This window comes from Xenopus laevis, chromosome 8L (assembly GCF_017654675.1).
Source record: "Xenopus laevis strain J_2021 chromosome 8L, Xenopus_laevis_v10.1, whole genome shotgun sequence".
In the NCBI taxonomy this organism is placed as follows: domain Eukaryota; kingdom Metazoa; phylum Chordata; class Amphibia; order Anura; family Pipidae; genus Xenopus; species Xenopus laevis.
In genome coordinates, this window is record NC_054385.1 from 64416606 (window position 1) to 64440158 (window position 23553).

The 23553-nt window shown below is 40.1% G+C and overlaps 1 protein-coding gene across 3 annotated transcripts in view; it reads right to left on the bottom strand.

Annotated features, from left to right (window-relative positions):
• The window catches only part of eladab-a (MHC class II beta-chain), a 35496-nt gene extending 13571 nt beyond the window's left edge, over window positions 1-21925 (bottom strand). For 2 of the 3 annotated variants that reach the window (XM_041572854.1, XM_018230130.2), the window contains exons 1-3: window positions 21769-21923; window positions 20089-20358; window positions 9078-9359 (exon numbers count right to left, since the gene is read on the bottom strand). In XM_041572854.1, the coding sequence (XP_041428788.1) occupies window positions 9078-9359; window positions 20089-20358; window positions 21769-21844 (628 nt within the window). In that variant the 5' untranslated portion in view covers window positions 21845-21923. Of the gene's footprint in view, window positions 1-9077; window positions 9360-20088; window positions 20359-21768 lie in introns of all 3 variants that reach the window. The other variant, XM_041572853.1, reaches the window with a different exon arrangement.
• Between the last annotated feature and the right edge of the window lie 1628 nt (window positions 21926-23553).

Consider the following 23553-nt stretch of genomic DNA (forward strand, 5'->3'; position numbering starts at 1 on the left):
AACACCCAAACAGTGTCAGACTGGGTCCACCAGAAAACCTTAGAATGTGGGCCCTCTTTCAAAACTTTTATTTCTCCCCTCCTCACTCAATCTTTTTATTCTCCTAGTTTTTTATATCTACGTAATATATTTTTTCATTATTAAGCATTTTTTTCCCATAAAGAAATAGGGAATGACTATGAAATAGGCTAAATGGTTAGAAGCAAGAGGGCCCACTGACACCTGGGCCCACCGGGAGTTTTCCTGGTATCCCAGTGAGCCAGTCACTGCACCCAAAAAATAAAGAATTGCAAAAATTGGAGCAAAAAGGATTATAGAAGTGAGCTCACACATGATAATGCCATCAGTGTAACACATTCACAGTAAATTATCACTAAATCTCTTATAATTATACACGTGAATCCACATGTGACGTCTAATTTAGTGGAATTGTTTCTTATATGACCCAATCATGGAGTAAGGTAGGACAAGTTAAAGTGGTTGTTCACCTTCCAAACACTTATTATTATTTTTTTCCAAAATCGAAGGTTAATGTTCCTGTCTCTGGTGTTTCAGTCTGGCAGCTCAGCAATCCTGATGTAGATTCTGAACTGTTACAATTTACAACATTAGTTGATACATTTCTCAGCAGCATCCGCGGGATGTATTGTATCAATTATAACAGCTGCCTTTAAGGGAACTGCTTAGCAGTGCCAAAGATAAGAAATTTATCAACTAACGTATCAATTCAAAACAGTATGCAGAATTGGTGACCCTCCTCCCAGAGCTTCTTGAAGGAACAGTAACACTAAAAAAATAAAAGCACTTTAAAGTAATTAAAATATAATGTATTGTTGCCCTGCATTGGTAAAAGTTATGCATTTGCTTTATTAACACTACTATAGTTTATAAAAAAATAAGCTGAAAAATAAAAAAAAGGTACCGGTTTTACAGCAGTTAACACTTTAATACTTTAAAGCAGCGATTTTATGTGGGGCACATACTAAAGTAGCGGCTGTGAAAGGTTTTCTATTTTCTACAGGTCAAGGCATGCTTGGCTGATGGCATGTATGGGGTTGATTAGAGTGATGCAGTTGGATACTGTAGAAGGCATTGGGTTTAAAATAGAAGACGAGAGGGTGTGAGAGAACAATACAATGGGAGCAGAGCAAGGGTTAGCAAATGGGAGGCCATCCAATTAGATTTAGAAAGCAGAAAGGCTTCAGGAGAGAAGAAGAAAGAATATGTGAAAATACACAGTGAAAAAATGAGAAGAGCAAAGCACAGAAGGGGAGGGGAAAAATAGAATCAATATTTTAAAAGTTGGAGAAAGGTGAAAAGTCTAAAAGGAGAGCAGGCGAGAACGAAAGCAAAACAGAAGGGAGAGAAGAGAAAGGCTAAGCCCTCAATTAATAGGGCACATAAATCTTGTGTTGCTTGGATAAACAACATATCCACCTATTCTTGTATCTGTTATGATGTACACAGGTCAAATGGACTCTTAAAATGGGACTCTTTTGTTGTGAAACAGTCATGTCAGTATAGGGATCATTTACAACCACAGATGCACTGACCAAAGTGCAATTTCGAGGGCAGTGTTTATTCCCAGAATGCAAGAATGAATGCGGCCACAAGCAGGTGTTGCATCTGACACAGTTGCACTGTGCTTGATGCAATTGAGTCTGATTTGTCAAGATGGAAGCAACTGCACATGCACTTTGTTGCAAATCAATGCAGTTGTGTAAATATTTTCACAGTCTGTCTGGGGTCATATCTGGAGTTCACTTCTGTCCGTTCCTGTGTTTAGCATGGTGATTCTTTGGGCACAACTGCTGTGCGTCTACTAATGCATTAAGCTTAGGAAACCCTGAGCTACCTCCATCTCCTCAGTGCCCTGTGTCAATAGGTGAAGCGATGATTTGGGACAGGAGGCAGAGAGGACTAAGCGGAGCCGAGTGCGAATATATACAGAAGTGCTAAGAGCACATTTGGATGTACCTTTAATGAAAGGGTGTCTCATGCAACATACTGCAAGGAAAAGCTCACTTTTTTAAATGCATCTGCGGACATAAATGAGCCTTAGTAAGTCATTTCTGTGATTATATATATATATATATATATATATATATATATATATATATATATATATATATATATGGTTAGGAATCTAATATGAGAGGGGACATATGAAAAGTGGGATATATCACAGTACATGTCTGTAAGAGCCCAATCCACACAATTCATATTGTATTATTATTTTTCTTCTCTATTTGCTTCACTACATAAGTGTTTTATGATTAATATACATGTTTAATATATTTGGCAATTTTGAGAGCGATTAGATGATTCAATCGGTTACTGGTTCAACCGATGTTGATCTTAAGTATCATGTTTACTAAAATATTACATTACCCTGCATTAAACATTTGCACAAGCATGATAAAGTAGTTTTCAGAGTCCCAGCCAATGACACGTTCTGCCTCTCTTTTAAGTACGACTGTGAATATGAAGTTAGGAGGCAGACTCATAAACATGCATGAATGTCACAAGATATGGTCACGCTGATGCCTTTTGCAAAATCCGTTGGCAAAATGCAGGCACCAAGCACATTGCAAACACAGCTATTTTCATTATTATAGTGATTAATTGCATGGACCGATTCTTATACCACAAATTTATTGATATATTGTAACTCTGAGTGTATTGTATGAAACAGGGCATAGCAATACATGTGTCAGATGGCTCTTGTGTCATAAATTTGGACTAGCTATTCTCCTAGATTCAGAGAAAGGGTATTACTCTTGTGTATTGGCATGCCAAAAACCTCTTTAAATCAAAAATTTTTGAAAGTAATTTTGTACTGAGTGTCAGAGATTACACAGGTGATAGCAATACATGTCAGTTCAGTGGCTTCTGTGTCACAAATTTTGGAAAGATACTGTAAATTCCCCTAGAGATGATGAGAGGCATCCCCCCTCCCTGTGCACTTAATTATGTAGTCCTAAATACAAGCGTGCTTTTTCAGATCCATGTTCAATGTGTTATATTTATTTTTAATCCTTTTGGATTTATTTCACATTTTCACTTCTTTATAATGAAATTGGTAAAAGCTATGTTTTAACTTCTCCTAACTACTCCATGATTGAGTGACATCATTTAAGAATCAATTGCACTAATTTTAGTATCATGTGTGGATTCACATGTATAATTGCAAGAGATAGATAGATAAATAGATATATGGATGGATAGATTGATTGAGTGATAGTTTACTGTGAATTGGTTAATTGATTCTAGTATCAAGTTTGAGATCACATTTAGAATCCTTTTCAGCACAATTTGAATTACATAAGGTTATCATGCAACACATGGGAATGAGAATGTGCAGCAATACATAACTTCTGAGAGGCTATCTGTTCCGATTTTTTACATTAATATGCAGGGGAAATTTTTCAGGCAGGCTGGTAGAGTCAATTACACCATCAAAGTTGTCTATGTATGGCAGACATTTTAGTAGTTCTGGAATTGTGTTTTTCTGCTCCGCTCAGCAGAATTCTTTCCTCATCATCATAAAAGGTATCGAGTTCATCTATCATCTATGGAAGTTGTAAAAACTGCTTATTAAAGGGGTTGTTCATCTTCATGATACTGAAAGAAATGTTCCCCATACCATGTAAATTCTAAATCAACTAAAACATCATGCTCACATATTAGTCAGCCTTCCCATATTTCTGAGCATCTGGATAATGGATTTCTGGATAGGAGTTCTCAACCATAATTCCACTATTAGGAAATCAGATACTTTCTTGGGCTTTTAATCTAGAGGATATTAAAGATGCAGAACCCCTTCATGTTTATGTCCCATTATTGCAAAACAAGAAAAAGTATGCTGCCTCCTTGTTCTGTAGTTCAAGTTAACAATGCAGAAGGGCTTACTTACAGTAAAAGGGTGTTGCTTGTGTGCAAGTGGGCCTGGAAGAAGATGATTTCATATTTTTCATTAAAGATGTTGGTAAGGGGAGGAGAGCGAGTGCAGCATAAAGCTTTTACTGATGATCAAGACAACATAAATATGATACAAATACAAATGGTGTTTAAAATTTACTCTGTTTTGCATATGTATGTAATAAAAGTTACCTGCCCTGGTGGTCTAGTGGGGAGGCGGGGATGCCCGCCGCATGGTCCTCTTCTTGCACCATCTTGCCTTCCTTAGGGGTTGTTTAAAGGCGCCAGCGCGATTTGGCGCAAATGTGCACGTTTTTGGAGCGGATGCTTTCCCTTATAAAAGGCCCATTCTGACTGCAGACAGATGCCCGTGATAGAACCTGTTTTCTAGTGGTTTCCTGAGCCTTGTGCATCTGATCTGTATCCTGTCTGTTTGATTACCCGTGTTTGACCCTGCCTGTTCTTGACTACTCTGCATTCTGTATCCTAACCCTTGCCTGCCTACCACAACTCTTCCTGCTTAACCCCTTGATTGACAACCCGGTTTGACCCTTGCCTGCCTGACGATCCTGATATCCGCCTGCCTCGACCCAGCCTGTCTGACCATCCTTCTGCCTAATCCTTTTGTACCGTGACATTCGGCCCAAAAGACTTTGCTAACAGCCGTGCCCCTTTGCCGGCCAGAACATCTCGCCTTGTACCCCTCGTTAAGTCCAGGTGGCACCCAAGTAAGCTGAGGCTCCTCCCGAAGCCCAACGGTGGTAACACTACTGGTGAAGCCGAGACCAGGGTGCTTGGCACTTGTTCTGGTATTGGTGCCGGTCGTGACATTATCACGGGCCCATGGAGGACGAAAGTCACAATGATGCTGCTGCTCCTTCTGCTTCAGCTCCTCCAATTACCACCGAAGCAATTCTTACCACCATGCTACAGCGCTTGGAGGACCATGAGAGGGAGCAGAACTATCTCCTACAGGGAGATTCCGGTCAAACTAACCTGGCCTACGGGCTCTGTCAAGGTGTCTGCTTTTGTGGATTCAGGGGCCGAGGGGAACTTTTTGGACGCTGCATTTGCAGCCAAACACAACATTCTATTGGTTCCTCTAAGTTCCCCCCTGAAAATTGGGGCAGTGTATAAAAGACCCTTAGGGTCAGGTATAGTGTCTAAGAAAACTGTTTTACTTTCTATGTCTGTAAATAATTTGCACAGTGAGGAGATTGCACTATACCTCATTGAGGGTGCTACTTCTTCTCTCATCTTGGGGTTACCTTGGCTCCAGAGGCATAACCCTCTGAGTGATTGGGTTTCGAAAAAGGTAGTCCAATGGGGGTCAAAGTGTGGTGGGGTCTGTATTCCTCAAGTAGTAGCTACTACTTCTCTAGAGGGGTTACCTGCAGCTTATGCTGAGTTTGAGGATGTTTTCTCTAAAAAGGCTGCAGAGACCTTACCCCCACACCAGCCATATGATTGCCCAATCGACTTGATCCCAGGGTCTACGCCCCCTTGTGAGAGGACATACCATCTTTCATTGCCAGAAGCCCAGGCAATGAAAGAATATATTCGGGAAAACCTGGAAAGAGGCTTCATTCGGCCTTCCTGTTCCCCTGCAGGGGCTGGGTTCTTTTTTGTGGGGAAAAAAGATGGTGGTCTTCGTCCCTCTATAGACTATAGGGGTCTCAACAAGATCACCATTAAAAACCGCTATCCCCTCCCCTTGATCTCAGAGTTGTTCGATCAGATCAGGAACGCTAAGATTTATACTAAGCTAGATCTTAGGGGGACTTATAACCTCATTCATATCAGGGAAGGGGATGAGTGGAAAACAGCGTTCAACACCAGGGATGGCCACTACGAGTATTTGGTAATGCCTTTCGGTCTTTGTAACGCCCCTGCAGTGTTCCAGGAATTTGTCAATGACATCTTTCGGGACCTGCTGGGGATATTCGTAGTGGTCTATCTTGATGACATTCTTATTTTCTCTTCTAATCTGGTTGAACACAGGAATCATGTTTGTGAGGTTTTACGTAGATTTAGAGAAAATAATCTGTATGCAAAACTTGAGGTGTACTTTTGAGGTTACCTCTGTTCAATTTTTGGGATTTAACATTTCTAACAGGGGTCTTGAGATGGATCCAGGGAAGGTGAGAGCAGTCATTGGGTGGACCCAACCCCTTTCTTTACGAGCAACCCAAAGATTCCTCGTTTTTGCAAATTATTACCGCCAATTCATCAAGAATTTTTCCCTGGTAGTTGCCCCAATCACCAACTTGACCAAAAAGGGTGCTGACCCTAGTATTTGGCCCCCAGAAGCAGTTCAAGCTTTCCAACGCCTCAAAAAGGAGTTCAGTTCTGCCCCTATTCTGCAGCATCCAGATACTGCCTTACCGTTTATTGTGGAGGTAGATGCCTCTGAAGTAGGTGCTGGGGCAGTCCTTTCCCAAAGGCACCCGATCACCAACAAATTACATCCCTGTGCTTTTTTCTCAAGGAAGTTTTCACTTGCAGAGGCAAACTATGATATTGGGAACAGGATATTGTTGGCTATCAAGTGGGCCTTTGAGGAATGTCGGCATCTACTTGAAGGTGCTAAACATATGGTAACAGTGTATACAGACCATAAAAACCTGCTTTACATAGAATCGGGCCACACGGCTAAATCCTAGGCAAGCTAGATGAGCATTGTTCTTCACCAGGTTTAACTTTTCCTTAACATACAGGCCTGGATCTAAAAACACCAAAGCTGATGCACTCTCTAGGAGTTTTGAATCTACCTCCTTTGACTCTAGTGAGTGCATCCCCATCATTCCTAGGGAGTTGATTGTAGCCGCATTGGATTCTGATCTTTCCAACTTGTTGTCCCCTGTCCAATCTTCTGCTCCTGCAGACACTCCTTCTGGGAGAATGTTTGTGCCTGAGGAGCTGAGGGAACAAGTTCTGGAAGAGGTTCATAACTCCAAAATGGCTGGGCATCCTGGCATTGCCAAAACTATTTCCTTGTTATCCCGACATGTATGGTGGCCTTCTTTTAAACAGGATGCTACAGTTTTCGTCAATTCCTGTCCAATATGTCAAAGGTCTAAATCCTCTCGTCAATTGTCACATGGTTTTAATAGCCACAGGGGTGCTATATACCTAACAAAGAAATACTACACTATATATTCTTTTCTTCTTTCCCCGAGCTTTTAGCGCTGGTTTATCTACCTTTTATTCCTACTATATATCCGAAGGAGAACGGATTTCCTAACCGGCAGAGGGGGGTGAACTACAGAACCTGGATAAAAAATTTTTTTTATTGACTTCTTTTAAACAGGATGCTACAGTTTTCGTCAATTCCTGTCCAATATGTCAAAGGTCTAAATCCTCTCATCAATTGTCACATGGTCTGTTAAATCTGTTACCAATCCCTGAGAGGCCTTAGTCCCATCTTTCTATGGTTTTCATTGTAGATTTGCCTTCCTCTCAGGGTAAAACTGTAATTTGGGTGGCGGTGGATAGATTTAGTAAAATGAGCCATTTTGTTCCCCTTCCACACCTCCCTTCTGCCAAAATCTTGGCTGATCTGTTTATCTCTCATATTTTCAGGTTACATGGATTTCCTGACAGAGGAGTTCAGTTTGTCTCGAAGTTTTGGAGAGCTTTCTGCTCTTTAGTTGGGATTGATTTATCCTTCTCAACTGCTTACCATCCCCAAACCAACGGACAAACTGAAAGAGTGAATCAATCCCTTGAGCAATATCTCAGGTGTTATGTGTCTGATAACCAGTCCTCTTGGGATGAATTGTTGTCCTGGGCAGAGTTTGACTACAATAACACCACTCACTACTCCTCTGGGGAGTCTCCTTTCTTTATTGTAAATGGGCTACATCCAAAAGCATTTTCTTTTTCTGGTTTAGATTCCTCTGTACCCTCTGCTAATTCCTCTGTCAATCATTTTTCTAAGGTTTGCTCTCAAGTTCATCATTCTCTTTCTGCAGCTTCCTCTGCTCAAAAGAAAGCTGCAGATAGATCTCGTAGAGAGGCTCCTCAATACAAAGTGGGAGATTCTGTTTGGCTATCTACCAAAAATATTAAGTTGAAGGTTCCCTCTCTCAAACTGGGCCCAGGTTCATTGGTCCATACCCAATAACTGAAATAATCAATTCTTCTTCTGTTCGTCTCCAATTACCTGCAGAGTTTAAAATATCTAATTCTTTTCACGTTTCTCTCCTAAAACCAGCCACTCAAGTCCGTCATATTCCTGTTCCTCCCCCAGTGTTAGTCGAAGGTCAGCCTGAATTTGAGATCCAGGAGTTCCTCGACTCTCGTTTGGTACGGGGTAAGCTCCAGTATCTTATTAAGTGGATGGGCTATGGCCCAGAGGAGAACTCCTGGGTCTCAGTCGATGACATCAAGGCTGATCAACTCAGAAAGAAATTCCATAACAAATTTCCTGAGAAGCCTGGGGGTCCAGTGGCCCCCCCTAGAGGGGGGGTAATGTAATAAAACCTACCTGCCCTGGTGGTCTAGTGGGGCGGCGGGGACGCCCGCCGTGTGGTCCTCTTCCTGCACCATATTGCCTTCCTGTTGTGTTTATAGGCACAAACACGCTGGCGTGTTTGCGCCAGCGCATTTTGGCGCAGATGTGCACATTTTGGAGCGAATGCTTTCCCCTATAAAAGGCCCATGCCATGATAGAACTTGTTTTCTAGTGGTTTCCTGAGCCTTGTGCATCTGATCTGTATCCTGTCTGTTTGATTACCGGTGTTTGACCCAGCCTGTTCTTGACTACTCTGCATTCTGTATCCTGACCCTTGCCTTCCTACGACAACTCTTCCTGCTTAACCCCTTGATTGACAACCCGGTTTGACCCTTGCCTGCCTGACGATTTTGATATCCGCCTCCCTCGACCCAGCCTGTCTGACCATCCATCTGCCTAATCCTTTTGTACCGTGACCTTCGGCCCAAAAGACTTTGCTAACAGCCGTGCCCCTTTGCCAGCCAGAACATCTCGCCTTGTACCCCTCGTTAAGTCCAGGTGGCACCCAAGTAAGCTGAGGGCTCCTCCTGAAGCCCAATGGTGGTCACACTACTGGTGAAGCCGAGCCGAGACCAGGGTGCTTGGCACTTGTTCTGGTATTGGGTGCTGGTCGTGACAATGTATTTAATATATAACATACCCCAGTTTAAATATACAGGTTGTTGAAGGCTGCTGTGCTCCACCCGGCAGGTGAAAGTGTCACCATGTTTAATGGTTGTCTCCAACATCACATGGATTTCAAATGTCCAGTCTCCATTCTGTAGTAACTCTGAGGATGTGACCTGCTCTCCTTCTTCAATCCCATTCTTCAGCCAAGTCACCTTTATCAAAGGAGGAAAAAACCCACCCACAAAGCAGGTTATCAGGTTTTCATGTTCCAAATCCAATGTCTTTGTGTTTACAATCTTCACATTGGGTTGAGCTGGGAAATAAAATTAAAATGCAAATATGTATATACTTAAATGTGAACTATCACAAAAATGATCATACTGAAAGAAAAATAAATATAATATAATCAATTTAAAATGTTGTCCCTTTCTGAAATAATTAACTTTATCTTCACTATCCCTCTCTCAGCATTTGTTTCTCTTCATTCTGTCTTCTTGAAAGAGTTGGGTGTCAGATTTTAAAGGAGATTATTCATAATCCTATTTTATCACATTAGTCAAGCAAAATGAAATTACACTATGTAAATTATTTCAATCTTGTTTCCTCCAGTGTGGGAACTCATAATTATAGAAAGCAGGCAGGAGACATGTTGTGGACACTGTTAATAAGACAAGCCTTGCATCATCTCAGAATCTTGTTTGTGCACCAGAATGGGGGACCTGATGTCCATCCCCATGCACTGGTTACACAATTAAACGGTGAAGAGAATGGGGGAATGTGGGGCATAGAGGAGGGGCAGACAATATTTGATTGACAGCTGAGATGTTTAAATGAGCTTACAACGGCTATGAATGCTTTAATAAAAAAAGAAATTCGAGTTCATGTTTAATTTGAAAAGGATTTTTATTATACAGGTTTTTTTTTATGTCTGGGTGACAGGTCCACTTTAATGGATTGCTAAATCCATCTTTTAGGGTGCTAACTTTTCTGGCAGGTGTATCAGCACAAACAAAATGTAGCAAAGGTGACTGACTTTGGCACAAATCTTGCATGTATAGAGTGAGTATTTCTGGTGATTTTAAAAGAGTAAGCTCTAATACATTTGCTGGGCAAAAGGACCCCCTACATGCTGTATTAGTCCTTACTGGATTTCAGATCAGATTTCCAACTTCTGCATGAAAACATAATTAAGTAAAACAGATGCTGAGAGGAAGAGAGTGAAGAGTAACTTCAATGGAAACCGTTTATGATTAATACTTTATAGTCAGCTCGGATTTAATGTATAAAACATATGATGATGTATTAAATCACGGTGGAAGCAGAAAATAAATGAATGACCCTTACACGAAAGGCATAACAAATGGCCTTGGATGAGTGATCAAGCTTGTGATGTCCTTTATGCTAAAGCCCCAAATGGGCACCTTCATTGTCTTCATGATAACATGTTCAAACTAAATACAATTTTAAAGAAAGACAGTAAATATATTTGGATATAATTGCACAAGGTGGGGCCAAATTCATTTTTGAGTGACTCATCGTGTGGTGCATTTTTAAAGGCCCAAAATTTTTCATTCCCCTTAGGCCCCATATTTTGTTGAGATGGCAACAAAATTGCATCTGAATAAAAAACAAAATTCCTTGAACTATGTCCTTTGGACAGATCATACCAAAAGAGTAGATGTGTGTTAAAATATAATGCCATGTATAATGAAACCAAATAAAACTTACCAGATGCAAATCTGTCACCAACCTTCAACCACAGTATGACAGAGTGTGCTAAAATTGTTCCAATATATTTTTACCGATCACTTACTACCAAACAATTTTGTTAATATTTTGTGTTAGTTTTGAGGCATTTTCTAGGATGGAGATTTAAGTTCACCTAGAAAAATTACATATCGTTTCATTCAGGACAACCACTAATTGAACTTCTGAAAAAGATATAAGAGCTTATTTATGACAGCATGTGTAGTTGTGTTCACACTCATTTTCCCACAGATTTTCCGTCAGATGCACATGAAACCCTATTCAATAAAGGTACTTTCATAAAAATGCTTTCCTTGCACTCACAGCTGCCTTCCTGTTCTGCACCAAGCACTTCCGTGTCTATTATTACAGAGGAATGCTGTATTTCCCCCAGTGCCCTGAATCATTGGGCACAGTACACTTACATTTAAAGAAGAAGGAAAGCTACAGAGGCCGTTTATTTCCAATATATTAGCAACAATAGTGCAAGCTATAACACTATATTTATTCTGCAGAATGCTTTACTATACCTGAGTAAACAGCTCTACAAGCTCTCTCTCTGTTTGTCTAGAATAGCAGCAGCCATATTAGCTTGTTGTAAGAATCTTGCCTTGAAATAGAATAGCTGCCAGGAATGTCCAATTGTCTCTGGGCTTCCATCAAGTATCTCTGTTTACTTATTACCACTATGGCCCCTCCTTTGTTGGCCTTCCTAATAACTATGATGTTGTTGTTTTTAAGAGCTTGTAGGGCTGATCCTTCTTTAAAGGTAAGTTTACATTTTTTCCTCCGTTACCAATGGAACTACTTGAATCAAAAAGTTGTCATTAAGAATATTTACAACCCTGCTAGCCTTTTCTGACTTGGCAACCCCATTACTCCAGTCAATGTCTGGATAACTGACATCATCCTATCTGAAATTTCCAAATGATTGAGTATTTTTTTTAAAAAAAACTAGTATTAAAAAATTTGAATCTTAATAAATCTACCTATCTGCCTCTTGATATAGCAAAAGTAGTTCAAAAAGGAATAGATAAGCAATGGGAGATTCTCCTCTTACTTATCTTTCAAATTGAATCTCATCCATGAGTTTTCTCGTATTAAACCTTTTTCTCACTGAATTGAATCTAACCCTTATTCTGGTACAGATGAGGGATTGGTGAAAGTAAATGAAAAATAATTGAAACCAGGACTGCACTTTTGTGCCACTTCCTGGGGGACCTTTAGTTTACCTAGAAAAACGATACACAAACTTTCAAAATACATTGGAATATTTGTGTAATTCCACTTTTTGCATAAAAGATATAGGGGCAAATTCACTAAAGCGCGAATCGGCTTACGCTAGCGCAAATTCGTCAGCGTGATGTCATTTCGTTACTTTGCCAATTTACTAGCGGGTGCTGGTGTAAATTCGCTAGCAAAGTGGACCTACTCTAGCACTACTTTGCACCCTTACACCAGGTGAAGTTGCGCTATGGGGAATGGGACGCAACTACGCTAATTCACTAACTTGAGCATTTTACTGAACGTTACCTCTTGCGCCAGAATTGCCTTCGCCACCTGAGACCAGGCGAAGTGCAATAGAGTAGATAGGGCTTGCTTCAAAAAAAGTAAAAAAATTTTCTAAGTCCCAAAAAACGCTGGCGTCTTTTCCTTTTTTAAGGGTGATAAGCTGAAAAAGATCATAAATTTTTTTTTCTGTCTTCCTAAAGTCCATAAAAATCTTACAAATCCCCCCTGGAAGACCGATTATATCGGGGATAGGGTCCCCCACCAGCAATTTATCCCAATATATAGATAGGATGTTACAAAAATATGTAACCTCCCTTCCAGCCTATCTGAGAGATTCGACTGAAGTTATTCAAACTCTACAACATTTTCCATGGGAGCCAGAAATGATATTGGCAACATTGGATGTTAAATCTTTATATTAGTCTATAAGACATAGCCAAGGTATGAAAGTTACAGCACACTTTTTACAAGGAGAAAAATCAATACTAGAATTTATCCTTAAGGGAATTGAATTTATATTAGGACACAATTTCTTTTGGTTCCAGGATAAATATTATCTTCAAACTTGTGGGACAGCCATGGAAACAAGGTTCACGCCCAGCTATGCTAATTTACATCTGGGGTATTGGGAAGAGCACCATATTACCCCCCTAATGGGGCAGGGTGTGATCCTGTTCCTATGGCGCCGCTATATAGACGGTATTATTATAATTTGGAAAGGTTCTGAGGAAACATTAATAGAGTTTACCAACTCCCTTAATCAAAATGATTTGAACCTCGAATTTACTTTGATTTACTTTAATTAACCCTCGGTATTCGACTATCGAAGTTAAATCCTTCGACTTCGAATATCGAAGTTGAAGGATTTACAGCTATTCGTTCGATCGAACGATCGAAGGAATAATCGTTCGATCGAACTATTAAATCCTTCAAATCGAACGATTCAAAGTATTTTAATCCATCGATCAAACGATTTTCCTTCGATCAAAAAAACCTAGGAAAGCCGATGGGGACCTTCCCCATAGGCTAACATTGCACCTCGGTATATTTTAGGTGGAGAAGTAGAGGGTCGAAGTTTTTATTAAAGAGACTGTACTTCGACTATCGAATGGTCGAATGGTCGAACGATTTTTATTTCGAATCATTCGATTCAAAGTCACAGTCGAAGGTCGAAGTAGCCACTTCGATGGTCGAAGTAGCAAAAAAAAACGTTGAAATTCGAAGTTTTTTTTTTTATTCTAATCCTTCACTCGAACTTAGTAAATGTGCCCCTAAGAGAACGTATCCGGGAGCACGTAAACAATATCAAAAAAGGAAAGGAAAATCATAGTGTTTCTAAACATTTTAAAGAATATCATAAAATTAATCCCACAGGTCTAATATATTGGGGTATAGAAAAAGTAAAAAACAAATGGAGAGGGGGAAATCTAGTGAAAAAAACCCTACAATGCGAAAGCAAGTGGATACATTTGTTAGACACATCTACACCTAAAGGTCTTAATGTAGGTATAAATCTAAGAGCATTTTGTAAAGCTAACCCTTTATTGACACTGGTTTGGAGATATAACACTGCTTAAAGATAAAATATTCATGTTAAACCCCCCCCCCCAGAGAGAAAAAGTACATACAAATTAATGATATAGCTCATTTCTATTCCTTTATAGCTCAGTATCAACTCTAATGTGTAGAGAAATATGAGAAGTTTCATATGGTTGGGAATAGTCTGTAAGATTCACAACATTTCAGTTTGTTTTATATCAGAAAGAAATTACAGGATGTGTTTTAAAAAAGCAGTAGAAAAGCTTAGTTATATATATATATATATATATTTTGTAAATTGTGTAAAGTATACAAGAGGGATGTCATGGGGACGCGTGTGACCTAGAAGTAGGAAGTGGTAAGCACGCGTTACCATGGTCACCATTGTAGGAAGTCGCATAGACGAAAAGCTGGTTGTGACGTCATCTGGGTGAGCCCAACATCGCGTGCCATACAACGCCAGCCAATTAACATCCATTGGGCAGAGCGGATTTGGGAAACCCACAGACGGACTGACTATATATGTTTATTTTAAGCACACATATGTGAGTGCAATTTGTATTTTATTTAAGTATTTACTTAAGAAGTTTTTACACGATATAGCACATCCTTTTTTAGAAATCAAGTGATGCCTTACATTTGAGGAGCAACTGTACCTTTATGCTAGTGATGCATTTAAACGCTTGTGAGTATCCATTACCTGCACATAGGAGGTGATCACGTATATCTCTAAAAAGCACAAATAGGTAAAGGGCAACTAAACCCTGTGGTGAAAGGAATAGAACACATCCCCTAACAATCACACAAAGAGGTGTAACTCTTACTATAAATACTACACTAAGGGGCAGATTTACATAGGGTCGAATATGGAGGGTTAATTAACCCTCCATATTCGACCATCGAAGTTAAATCCTTTGACTTCGAATATTGAAGTCGAAGGATTTACCGCAAATAGTTCGATTGAACGATCGAACAAAAAATCGTTCGATCGAACGATTTTAATCCATCGATCGAACGATTTTTCTTCGACAGAAAAAAGCTACCAAAGCCTATGGGGAACTTCCCCATAGGCTAACATTGACTTCGGTAGCTTTTAGGTGTCGAACTAGGGGGTCAAAATTTTTTCTTAAAGAGACTATCGAATGGTCGAATAGTCGAACGATTTTTAATTCGAATCGTTCGAATCAAAGTCGAAGGTCGAAGTAGCCCATTCGATGGTCGAAGCAGCCAAAAAAAACATTCGAAATTCGAAGTTTTTTTCCTCTATTCCTTCACTCGAGCTAAGTAAATGGGCCCCTAAATATTACCCTTTTGTCTATCCCTGAGCTTATAGCACTGGTTTTTTTCCTATAACCGAAAGACTACATTGTGACTTATCTGAAGGAGAACAGATTTTTAAAACCGGCAAAGGGAGTGAACGGCAGCGTCTCTGGACTTTATTTTACGCAACCAGGGAATGTGTGTTGACCATTTTTTTTCTTTTTTGTATGTTTGTAACTATCCTGGCCATATCAGCTGCATTTCCATTGTATTTTTATTTGGCCTTGGAGTGCTTCCACAACTGCCTGTTTTTTTAGTATACTTCAGCAGAGTGCCTAGAGCTCTTCTGCAGTAAGACATCCATGTGGTTTTATCACCCCCACACCTGTCACTTTAATGGTGGTCTTTTGCCTTTAAAAAGGTGGGGGAGGAAGAACAAGCCTATAAAACCATTGCTTAGATCAGGGCAACTGCTCCCTTATAAATTCTGTGGCATAGGAGAGGATCAAGCCCAGTTAGATCAGTACTTTGGTGCTGGTCTGGGCAATCACTCTCTTTTACAGCCTTAAAGGAGAATTCAACCCAAACCTTGAAAATCTCCTACCCCCCATTCCCACAAAGACCCCCTCCCCCCCAGCCTACCTGGTACCCGGTGCAAATGCCCCTAACGTTTTACTTACCCCTTGGTGCTGACTCTGTCCTCGGGAGTTCACGGCAGACTTTCGGCGCATGAGCAGTTGTTTGTGACCAACTGCGCATGTGCCGAAACTCAAATCTGCTTCTGAAGTTTACAGAAGAAAAGAAGATGGCTGCCATGAACTCCCGCGGACAGAATCTGCACCGAGGGGTAAGTAAAAAGTTAGGGGCATTTGCCCCGGGTACCAGGTAGGCTGGGGGGGAAGGGAGGGGGTCTAGGTAGGGTTGGGGGGTAGGGGGTTTTTAAGGTTTGGGTTGAATTCTCCTTTAAGCGGCAAAACTCTTTCTAAAATGCTACTGGCATGGGGGAGGATCAAGACTCAAGCCGATGCCTTGGTCTGGATGGCCTGGAGACACTGACCCCAAGACATGCAGTTATGCAGGGAGGTGCCAACTCAGAAAAATCTTGACCAGAGGTAAATAGCTAGGACCACAATACGGGGTTTACCTTGATGTGGTATGTACAGTATATCAATTTTATGATCATAATTTTGTAACTAAAAAACCCTGTTTTGCAAAATACATGCATTAGCTTAGATGTCATTCTACTCCAAAACGCCAAATTGCAAAGTATATAACATTTATGAAAATCATATTGTGATTTAAGCATTCCCCTTGCACATTTTTGTTATACTCAGAAACATACACTTCTCTTCTGAACAATTTAATGTCCAATATGCATTTTAGAACCCTAAAATGAAAATAGCGAATCGGAATTTTGTTGAAATTCAGCTTCTACAAACAAAGCAATGAGTGTATTTTTATTATATTACAAAAAAGACCCCCTGACAGCAATGTTAACTCTTATACCTTCTCGGCTATGTGTGCAAAACTGTTTTGTGCACACATTTTAAACTTGTGTGCAGTTTTTAAAAACGGGTCAGGTCAGAAATTTGGTTCAAATTTTGTTTTCAGACACATTTCTTTTGTGAGAGCAGACCTTAGAGGGAACATTGCCTGACAGCAGAGCTCAGAAAACCAGATGCAAACGCTGATGATCTAAAATGGCTAAATATGTCTTTCTACCCCAAGCTACCAAACTATTAGATAACTTAAATATGAAAGCCAGGGGTCTACTGTGTAGTTTTAGTGCCCGATGTACTGTACATTGGTTTACCCAAGTACAGTATATGGCATGTAGAGGCCTTAAAATTAAACTTATGCATAGGAATTTTCATTAACACTGGCCGCTGCAGAATAAACAAGCCACACACATTTTATGTGTTTTACAAGCCCACAAGAGTATGTAGACATTCTCCAAAATCCAAACTGGGTAACTATATTCTGAAGTTTCTGAAAATTGCCAAAAATATTGCAATTTGCTGCATTTATCGAACATAATTTCTTACATTCAAATATAAAACACCCTAAACATGAATGCCAGGGGTCAACCGAACAGTTTTATGCCCAATATGTATAGATTTTCCAAAGTATGTGGTACATAGGGAGGCAAAATGTAAAGTAAACTATGAATTTTCTTGGCTGAAGTCTCACGGTTGTAAAGGTTGGTCGCTTCTGTAATCATCATATCACTGGCCAACATGAAAGCCATCTTGGCTTGTTGCTGAGAGGGCATAAATAATTATTATTATAAATTATAATTGATTGAATGATTTAAAAATAAGTGGTCTGCCAGTTCTATGAGATGCTTCACTGAAAAGCTATAGAAAATGAAAGGTCTCATTGTCCCCTTTTGCCCATGGATTAACATGGCTCTGGTTATATGCCTAAAAGTGCCACAACATCATCTTATTTTTCTTCACAGTGGTGCCTTCAGTGTCCTGGAAACTTAATAAGCACTAGATTCAAATGTCTGATTTATTTTTACTGCACCCAGGCGCTATGTCCAGGACACTCAAAGACACAACTGGGAAGAAAAAGATAGTGGTGCAGCATATATACAGTGGGCTATCACTGGTCCTGCATCTAAGGTTAGCAATGTTTTTTTTACCTGTAAGCCACATTCAAATGTAAACTGAGTTGGGGAGCAACACATTCATGAAAATTATTCCTGTGGTGCCAAATAAGGGCTGTGATTGGCCATTTGGTAGCCCTGTGTAGAATGACAGCCTAAGGGAGACTCTGTTTGGCAGTCAACCTGGTTTTGATGCAACTAAAATGTGTCTCCAAGCCAGGAATTCAAAGAGAAGCAGCTGCTTTGAAGTCACTGGGAGCAACATCCAAGCAGTTGGTGAGCAACATGTTGCTCATGAGACACTGGTTGGGATATACTGCTCTAAACTGTTGCAATTTGCAACATAAATTAATACATTTCTCAGCAGCATTACAGAAATGTCAACAACTAATGTATATATTGTAACAGTTTCAGTTACAGTTGAAGTTTACCTTTAAGAAAACTTAAATTAAGTTAAACTTAAGTTATAAATTTTCAACTTTTCAATTAGTCAAAACATTTTAAATAGTTTTTTTTTCATTATTTGCCTTCCTCTCTCCAGCTTTCAAATTGGGTTGAGGATCCCACCCTGCCAGAAAATGATTGCTTTCTGAGGCTACAGTTATTGTTACTTAAATTTCTTCTCAGACTCCGCTATTCACATTTGAGTCTCTTATTCAACCAACTTTCTGTTTGCTAGACTAACTTGGACCTTAGCAACCAGATAGCTGCTTAAATTCCAAACTAGAGAGCTGCTCTACAAAATTCTGGATAATTCAAAATAACACAAAAAAATTAAAAATTGTAGACCAATTACAATTTTGTCTTAGAACATCACTGCCTGACACTTCTAGGCAACACAAGATTTAAAACTTAGAGGAATGATGCAAAATAAGTGTTAAAAACAGACTCCAAGGTGGAGTGCAGGTACTTCACTAACTGAAAAATAAAATCCAAGGATACACCATACCTCAGCTGCACCATAATAATACTTTAATGACCTATGGATCTTACATACAAGCATTATACTGATTCTATAAAGAGGTGTATTTCCTTATAAGACGCAGTTTAATAAATATATTCAGAAGCTTAAAAGCCATTCAAGCTATTTCTGTAATATCAGTAGACATTATAAAGTATACAATCTGCATATGTTTTTAACAATTACCTTCTTAAAAAGCAAAAATTAACAATGTGTTTCTCCTGACTGCTAGTAAAACTCGTTTGTATTTAAGAATATGTTGAGATATGCTAGCATTTACATTTATTTAAGTAAGAGCTTCAGATGCTGTTATACTGCAACTTTTAAAATTACTGGAAACGACACTTCCTGTAAATGTGTAATTTCAACCCTGGGCTTGACTAGGCCTTTGAAATACTGAACAGGCTGCAACCCTACCAGAGGAGTTCCTGAACAACACCTTGAGGGAGTCCTTTTGCAGACTAGTTTACATATTTCAAGAGAAAATGTTATATTGCAGAAAGCTGTATTTTAATGTCAGTATCTCAATAAAATACTGGATCATAGAAAAGTTAAAACCCTGCAAGTGTAGCAAAACCAAAGTGTACTTTGGCAGATCTGGCCCGGAAATACACTAAAAAGGTTTCTATATGTTCTGCTGTACCGGTTACTGTACAATGGAGCATTTTTCTTTTCAAATGTTTTACTGAGTTTTGCAGAACTACCAGGGGCGCTCCACCAATGAGGTGAGTTGAGACACTCGCCTCAGGTGGCAGCGCCCCCCTGGTTGCCAGGGGCGGCAGAAATGCTCCTGGTAACTAAGAGCCGAATTTATGATTTTCAACCTGGAAATTCGGCTCTTCTAGTGCAGAGATCGCAATTGCACGCTCTGCACTAGCGACGTGGACCGACCCCTCGAGCGCACCATGGACTGCTTCTGACCCCCTCCGTTGCTGAAGAGGTGAGTGCCGTGAGGAGGGGATTGAGCAGCAAAAGGAAGGTCGCCTCAGGCGGGAAAATGACCAGGATCGCCCCTGAGTACTACTCTACATGCATGTGATTTTAACAGTTATCATATAGTAGTTTAATGACCAGAAATAGTAGACACATTATTGGTAACATTATAAGGAACAAGACAAAACTGAAGTAAATAAAACTGTAAACAAACAGGATGCTCAGTGATTGCTAAAAGTAGATCAAATAAGTTGTACATGTGTAGTGAAAGAACTGAGATTTAATTAACATATGGATGCAACAATTATGGGTTAAGATATATAGGTACCACGTGAAGAATTCTAGATTTGTAATCTAACCCCAACTGATTCTCGCCAACATAGATGGTTTATTTGGGATACTTTTTATTTTATTTAGTGATTTTTGTCAGACAACTAAAATTAGAAGTAGAAGTAAGACTTGCAGGTGCTGGATACTCACATTTCCTGTCTATAGTGAAGGGTTTATCGAACGGATAGTTGTATCTGCAGACTGTATCCACCACAGCCCGTTTCTGCTCTAGGGTCTCCTTCTGGCTGTTCCAATAATCCGCACTCGGTTTCCCCAGCTCGGTTTTAGCAATAAACAAACCCACATCACTGTCAAAGTAATCGGTTTCCTCCAGGTTATAATAGTGGCGCCACAGAAGCCTGACATTGTCGGTGCCATTCCTGAAGTAACACTGAGCCTTGTACTGATACACGTAATCCTCTGCGGGGAGAGAACAGACAGTCGGTCAGTGCTGAGGGGCCGCATTGAAGCGTGTGTTATTCATGAGATAACTATAAAGTAACACAGGTTCACAGGTTATGATTTATCTGTCCTCCAATCATATTCCCTTACTTTAAAGGGAGAGAACATATGGTTATGTTATCGCTGTCCATACAAAACTCGCAGTGCGACACCTCTGTGTAAATTAGCCAATAAACAGTATCTAGGGACGAAGCACATAAGGATTCAATAGAGTAAAATTATATAATCTAATAATATAGTAAGATATTTAGGAGAACAGAATCCCAATTTCGATGTATAAAGTAAGATATTTAGGAGAACAGAATCCCAATTTCGATGTATAAAAAGGTAAAAATAATTTCGATTCACCGCAAAAGAATAGGTGCGAGGCATACAGAAAAATAATATCTCTCACGCAAGTTGTTACACAATCATGCTGCCTCATGAAACCAAATTTTGCTTTCAGCGTTTCAAGTCGAATCAACAGATTCTGTCAATTTTCACTCTGTCCTTATGTTATTTTCCCACACGATGTTACAGGGGTATGGGTATATAATAGTGCAATACTGTATTGTTTAGTTACCACAAAATTGGCTACTCACATGTTTCACATGTGTGTAACCATATAAAGAATGGCAATTATGTTCGGTCAGCTCATCAGGACCGTCATCAGAAATCGCAGGGCCCCATATGACAAAATTTCCTGGGCTGTGCCCACCGCAAGCCCCACCTACAGGCCCACCCATCCCAACCCACAGGTCCGCCCTTCCCAACCCACAGGTCCTCCCCCCTGCACACAGTTAAAAAAGAAGAAAAATATTGGTGGCTAGGGTTCCAACATGTTAATAAAAATATATTGGTGGTCAGGGCCCCCCATAAAAAAACATTTGTGGACAGGGCCCCCCCATTAAAAAATATTGATGGCTAGGACCCCACATGAGAAAAAAAATTGGTGGCCAGCCCCCCCCCCCCCCACATTATAAGAAAATTGGTGGCCAGGGCCCCTTAAACACCCATGCCTTCCAGAAGTCAGCAGCTCTCACAAAGATGGGGGGCCGGATTATCAAATAAGTGTGGCGTGGCTGGGCCCCCCTTACCCTCTGGGCCCCCTACAACTCTCACCCCTGTCCCCCCTGATGGCTGCCTCATATTATAGCTCATATTATAGCTATAAACAGCACTACACTACTTCTGAAACTCAATTTAAAATGAAAACATTTCTTGTGAAGAATAGAATTACAGGATTTTACAAGTTTATTTCCGTTAAAATGTTTAGCACTGATGCATTCACAAATCAATGTATGCTGGCCTGGTAACTGTACTAGTTGGATATCCCAATATATATTCTGACTAGTCACCTAGAGTCCAGTATAAATGCACATACAATACCTGGGGGGGAGGAGCAGAGACACAGTCCCAGGGTCAGTAGCACACACAATACAGGCACTGGTATGTTGTACATCATAGGGTCCTGTGAAAAATGCCTATATAGTAGATATTTCTCACTCACCAGCTAAACAGTGTGGCTGTGGTACACGAGAACCTAGCTATAGCTGGCTCCTATACTGCACACACACAGCACTGACACCAATAGGCTTCTCAAGGCAATGCCCGAGTCACTTGTTACTAAGGAGAGGCAAGGGACTTGCATAATGTTACTGCGACTTTCTGCCTTGCAGTACTTCAGGGAGCTTTTCTGTAGTCACAGATTGGGATCATTATACATTTGCTACCATGAGTATTTGCCCCAGCACACTATTCCTTCCACTATAAGCAGTTCAGAGCAGGGCCCTCTAATACTACTGTTTCATTTCATTATACTACTGTTTCATTTCCTCAGTTTTATTATGTTAGGTTGTACAACTTACTGTCACTGACTAAATAATAATGATGACAAAGATGGCAAAACTTTGTTGGTAAAACTTCTCCCCACAAAAATAAAACATTTAGGAAGACATTGGTAAATATTTGCTATCTTTTGGTGTTCCTTTATAAAACAATACAAAAGTGCCTCAACTGGCTACTTTCCTCTCGACTGACAATATAAATATACCATATACTGTAACTTTAAAACAAGTCTTACATGCACAAATCTGCTTTTTTGCTGAAGAGTGCCTTTGCCAGTTTGGCCAGCAGTAAGATCACTGCAGGGAACCTTTGTTGATTTCAATCAATTCGATTTTAAAACCTAGCCAATAGCAAGCAAGTCTAGCCACTTACCTGAAAATTTTTATATGGGGGTATGTGTGGTGTTTTGGCCCTACACACAAGTCAAGATGCTGTCTGTCAGGAGTAGCTCAGCTTACAAATAAGTATGGTGGAAAATCTGGATGTTGCTGTTCAGAAGTGGGTGGTGGTAGTAGTGGCAACTGGGTCTTGTGGAGGTGCAGAAGCTCTTGTCTTGGATACAAGTACCCATGTACCTCTTCGCTCGCTCCTGCTCCTTACAGTAGCTGCTTTTCAAGCTGGAGCTGCATTATGAACCGATTTAAAATAAGACACTCAAATTGTTTATATTGTTCTAACTATGACTTTGCAAAGCCAATGTTAAAAGCATCCACAACAATCATTTTTATAGAAATTGGGCAGCAAATGCAAGGTTAGGCAAAAATAACATGACTGCTAGAAATATATTTAATGCAGTGGCGCAACTAGAGTGAGCCGGGCCCCCCTGCAAAAAAAACCTTCAGAGGTGCTGTCCCGAACACGGTACTTCCAACCGCACGTGACTTTAGGTGTGGCTATCAGGGGTCACTCACTCAGTCTCTCACCCACCTTGCACACAGGTTAGACTAACACAAAAGCACCCCAAACACCAACCAACACCCACAAAACTCATTCGCTGCCACCATCTATCATTCACAGGCGATAGAAACCTAATGTGACTATTCCCCTGTTCTCTCTAACAGGTAATAATTCACAATACACCAATGCATTAAACACTCACTATAGTGAGTTAGTTCCTACTGACTCAACAAGTACTTCAGCATGAAGGGTTAAGACTCAACTCTTTCAGGCTAGGTTCGTTTAGAGCATCAAAGACAATCTTATTAAATTCTCTTTAATATTATAAAAGGTATAACAGTGCAATATACAAAAAGATGTTGCAAAAAGAGACAAACATTCAATAATACAGTTACAAACAGTTGTAAAATAAAAGGGAAAACATGGAAA